Source organism: Alligator sinensis, unplaced genomic scaffold (assembly GCF_000455745.1).
Source record: "Alligator sinensis unplaced genomic scaffold, ASM45574v1 scaffold204_1, whole genome shotgun sequence".
In the NCBI taxonomy this organism is placed as follows: domain Eukaryota; kingdom Metazoa; phylum Chordata; order Crocodylia; family Alligatoridae; genus Alligator; species Alligator sinensis.
The window spans coordinates 1,274,998-1,280,026 of record NW_005842363.1 but is presented as its reverse complement, the minus strand read 5'-3'; the positions used below and the strand labels follow the sequence as shown (position 1 = coordinate 1,280,026).

The 5,029-nt window shown below is 45.9% G+C and overlaps 1 protein-coding gene across 1 annotated transcript in view; it reads right to left on the bottom strand.

Annotated features, from left to right (window-relative positions):
- PCSK5 (proprotein convertase subtilisin/kexin type 5) overlaps positions 1-5,029 on the bottom strand; it is a 380,395-nt gene that overhangs the window by 132,033 nt on the left and 243,333 nt on the right. Inside the window, exons 13-14 of the mRNA XM_006029202.2 lie at positions 2,894-3,011; positions 1,642-1,830 (exon numbers count right to left, since the gene is read on the bottom strand). Coding sequence (XP_006029264.1) covers positions 1,642-1,830; positions 2,894-3,011 — 307 coding nt within the window. The remainder of the gene's footprint in view (positions 1-1,641; positions 1,831-2,893; positions 3,012-5,029) is intronic.

The following is a 5,029-nucleotide window of genomic DNA, read 5'->3' as shown; positions in this document are numbered from 1 at the left end:
AAAGAGTTTAATAAGAAGGTCAGTTTTACATTTTGTCTGAGCAGGTGGGCTCAGTCTGTCTCTTCTAATGAGTTCTACAGCTAAAGTCCTGCCATGGAGGGCACTCTGCCACCCATGTCTGACAGTTGGATCTATACAGCTGCATCATCCTGGTGTAGCTCTGCAGTTATGGAGTATCAGGAGGATGATGCAGCTTCTAAATGAGACACTTCAATTTGTTAACAAGCTTGAAGACAAGGATTAGGCACTTAATTTTTTGTTCTGAAATGAAGAGGGAACCAAGATAATTCACAGAGCACAGGTCTAGTGTGCCAGTGTCAGCTTGTGTTTGCTGCTTTAGCTTTAACCGTTGTGTTTTCAACCCTATGGAGAATGGCAGTAGCCTTGAGTGGCAGGACATCAAGAGAAAAGGATTTATTATAACAGGTCCATTTCTTCCCGAGAGGAAATGTCACAGTGTACTGGTTAGTTGGAAATGTAAGTCAGCACTCCTTGCCACTGTGGCTATGGCATGTTTGGGAACAGCAAGGAGTTTGAGGAGGACCTTGAAGCTTCTCACCAGTTTGACAGTCGGTGGTTGGATGAGAATTTATGGCCCTTCATCACTGACTACTGGTTACAGTTTTGATGAAGACAGAGTGCTGGCAGGTTCCTCAAGGATTTTTCCCTTCCTACCAATGGTATTGTTGTTTTTTTCGTTCTACCTGTGCCAACTGCTCTTTCATCAGTTGGTGGAGGCTGAGAGTAGATAATAATGCTGTGCATCACTTCTGGAATTGGGACATACCTACGCTGGAGGCTTTGCTTTCAGAGAAAGATACTCAGCTGAGTCTGATCTGGATAAATGCAGCACATCTCCCATCCTCTCCAAGCAGGGGGAGGGTGGGAGGGAGAAAAAAGGAGAGAACACTAAACCTTGCCAGTCTCTGATGATGGGGGCCTTGAGACAAACAGCAGGTTTCTATCACAACCACAGGATCTGTGAGTGGGTCTGCCTCATAACTGCCTATTAGAAAATATCATGAGTGTCAACACTGCCTTAAAATCAATACTGCATTCTTGCCCTTAACAAACCAAAATGTATTCCTTTTTATCCTGTCCAGAACCTTTCCTGGCTGGAGGACATTACTTTTACATCTGACAAAAAAGAAAAAATATAAGGGTACCTGTTGATGAAAATAATTACAGAGGAATTAGGCTATTCCATATCAGTTCTGTTATTAAAGAAAAAGTGTTGAGAACAGGGGAAGTTGGAAAGAGAAAGTATTAATTGTCTATGGAGTCTTTTTTCCATTCAGCTGCCCTTTTATAACACTCAGCCCGTCATCTTTTCATTTGTATCCCTTGCTGATCTCAGGGCTGACGGAGTGACAGAAGGGATTCTCTCAAAATCTACTGCTGCTTCTTTTAAAGATGATAGTTTTCCAACAGCTTTACTCTTGCCCTCTCCAGATACCGATAATGATCGCAATCCTCACAGCTAATTTCTAGTTCATTTTCCATCCTCTCTCCTAGAAAAATAATTAGGTGGCTGTGACTGTTAACACACCTACTGTGATGGCTTGACTCCTCTTTAAACTGTAATCTCACTCCAGGCTCTTGGCTCTGACTTGATTGCAAAGCTGCTCAGTGTTACTGTACCTGTTAGCCAATAGCTGCGACCTTGTTCCAGATGGAGATGTTAAATAGATTGCCAAGTCTCCACGGCGAGGATGGGTAATAGTGATGCGCACAACCACATGCTCTAGATATATCACATGATGATTGGGGTTATCTGCACAGCCGGTGGCTTTGTAGATTGAGCGGACATGATGTTCAGGCCGTATTGTTCTATAACATAAACACATAAAAGCAATATACTTATTTCAGGTTCAGCTCTTGAAGAATTTCAGCCAAACTGTCATTGTGCAGCCTTTGTACTCCAGTGTCAGAACACTGTTCTTGAGATATCACTAACCTACATCAGTAGGTTTGATCATTGTCTTAAAGCATTCTTAGTTTTAACAATGAACCATAGTTAGCTGTTTTATTGCAATCATTAGAATTCGTATGGCTAACCAGTCAGAGCAACAATGATACTAGCACATGTTCAAAAACAAAGGAAAACCTATAGCATTAAGTACCTGGAACACAGCATTTCTTGTGGCCTAATGGCTAGCTGAGACTTGATAGTACAACAGACCTCAGCTTAATTCCCAGGAAATGTCTGGCATCTCTACTGTGGTAGTAACTATTATATATTAAATGTAACAAAGAGTAAACCACATCCTGAAATGGTCTAAACTAGCACAGCTCTCCTAAATATGTTGGATCCTACTTAGCAATCCAGCACATTAATTACCTATATCAATTAAAACTTTTTGGTAGTGCATTTAATGCTTGGAAATGTGACTCGAGATTGATGTCCTCTTTGTATTCAGAGAACAGACTGGGCACATAGAGCAAACTTCTCCCTGCACTGCTCTGCCAATGTGCTTGAATGCTGTTCTGTAGAGATTACATTGTTGTTTGGAGAAAGTAGTTTAATCTTCATGCCCATTTAGTTAAATTCTCTTCTGAGACTGCCAGTGAAGAAAGATTATGATATGGGATTACGATGAGGACATCCATTTACTAGATACAGAACTGAAACCAGAAACCGTGTTATATAAGTGACTGTGTAAATTCTGCAACCAGTTTTCTGATTAAAACATTTAGTCACTCTTCACCTGTACTGAACACCAGAAGCTCTTTTCCACATTCCCAACACCTTGAGACAAGCCATCTGCCCCAAATGCAAGGTATTAAGTGCAGTAGAGCTTTCTAATGGTCAAATCCAACATAGTACAAGGAAAGGATTACAGCAACTCCTTTACAGGTAATTATGCCAGCAAGTGCCTGCAACATGTATTACTTGATTTGTCGATCTATGTTCTCCACACAGACGTGCTGCTGGGGGACTCTTGTCCACTTTTCTGCTTCTATCACCATAGCTTCTGCATCCATCAGTCCAAATCCATACAGGTGACTCACTGTCAGATGCAAACAAAAGGGTTACAATCACAGCACAGGACATTACAGCTTCAGAGTGGAATGGTAGCATCAGTCATTACTGCTATCTTCTAAATTGCCACTGTTTCTTTTTTTCTTAATTCCCTTTGCACAGGGACACAAAAGATCAGTCAGGGTTACACTTTATGTACACAAAACCAAATGCACTGCAGCTGTCCACCTCTGTATACATGTGGTCAATGGTGACTATATATTCTAGCATGCACTGCTATATCATAAGCAGGAGTACTCCAGGGTTGCTTTTTGGCCACCTGCTTTAATTCAGCCTAGAACTCTGCCAGGAATCTGAAGATGTATGCTAGAAAGTGTATGGACTCAGAGGTGATGATCAGGAATCCTGGATCTGGGTTTTCCATTTGCCCTGGAAAAACACAGTAAAACCCTGATTTTCTCATTTTAAGGAGAAAAGCCCTGATCATCTTATTTTAAGGAGAAAAACACAGGAAATGGTGGGTTTCCCTTTGCACGCTAGCAAAGTTCTAGCCTGCAGAGTGCTGTGGGGAGTGGAAGGTGGGCGTTCAGGACTTGAGTGCCATGTGCATGTGCTCATGTACATATTCACATAGCCACCAGGAAGCCTGGTGAGCAGCGCTCTGTAGGTAAGTCTGGTGTGGGGGCTGGCGGGGGAGGCAGGGAAGGGAAATGAGGTCCCTACAGTAAGGGATGGAGTTGGGCAGGGCTGGGGCTGCTGCTCAGTCCTGGCAGTGCGTGGGCCTTGGGGGCTGGGGCTAGAACGCGCAGCCCCAGGGCCTGGGCAGGGAGTGGGATGGGGCCACGAGTGGCTCGCCCAGGAGGTAGAGGAGGGGGCTTGCTCCCTGCAGCTGCATGAACTCCCAGAGGGCATGGGAGGCACATGCTCCCCAGATTAGTGTGCAGGGTAGGGGTGGGCTGCCCACTGTGAACTTGGGCTCTCCGCCCCATTGCTCTCCCCCCTGGGCCTCTGCAACCCAGTGCATGGGACCAAGCATGGCAGGGCAGAATCAGGGAGTAGGGCCAGACAGGGAAGCTTGATGCCGCTGCTGCAAGCCCTGTACCACTATGACAAAGTGCCTCCTGCCTACCTGGCAGCAGCAGGGGTAGTGGTACAGAGCTGTGCACCTTGCTGCTGCCAGGAAGGCAGGGGATGCCTTGCCATGGTGGTGCAGGCCTCATGGTAGTGACATCAAACTTTCCTGTCCAGTCTTGCTGTGCTGGACCCCTGCTTAGCTGTGGAGGTCCTGGGGGAAGGGCAGAAGGGTGGGGAGCCTGCAGTGAGCAGCCCATTCCCACCTACTCCACAGGCTCTTCTCCAGCTGTGCCACCCATAGGGGAGGGGGAGCCAGGCTCCACACTGTGCCACAGCAGCCACCACCTCCCATGGGTGGCAGCTGGGGATTGGGCACTGCTGTGGAAGGGCAGGGGGCTGCAGACCTTGGTCCCTGGCCCCATAACCCTGACAGCTGGGGGCCTTCTCTGGCAGGGCTGGGGGGTGGGGGGCTACGGGTGGAAAGTGAAGGGCACCGGCAAGGCCCAGAAGCCTGTGGGTGAGGAGTGAGGGGCACTGGCAGGGGTGGGAGGCTGTGGGTTGGGAGTGAGAGGCAATAGCATGAACAGAGCACTGGCATATCAGGGCTGCTCAGCACCACAAATCGGGGGGGTGGGGCGGGAACAGCCACAGCTGGATCCAGATCCTGGTAACCTAAGGGGGCAGGGTGGGCTCTGATTTTTCATGATACAAAACCCAAAATCAAATGCCAAAATCAAACACCAAAATTTATAGATATTTAGAATTTATTTTATTATAGTGAGTGAGGCACTGGTAGGCTTCCAGATTCCTTTAAAAGTGTAAATATATCAATAAAACATTGTGTTCTACTAATAACTATATATATAGTGGTGTTTCATTTTAATAACTGAAAAACACAAATTTTGGGGCTTTTAATTGGAGAATTCATAATTTTTATCAGAGAATTTGCAATTTTTAAATGGAGAAAACCAG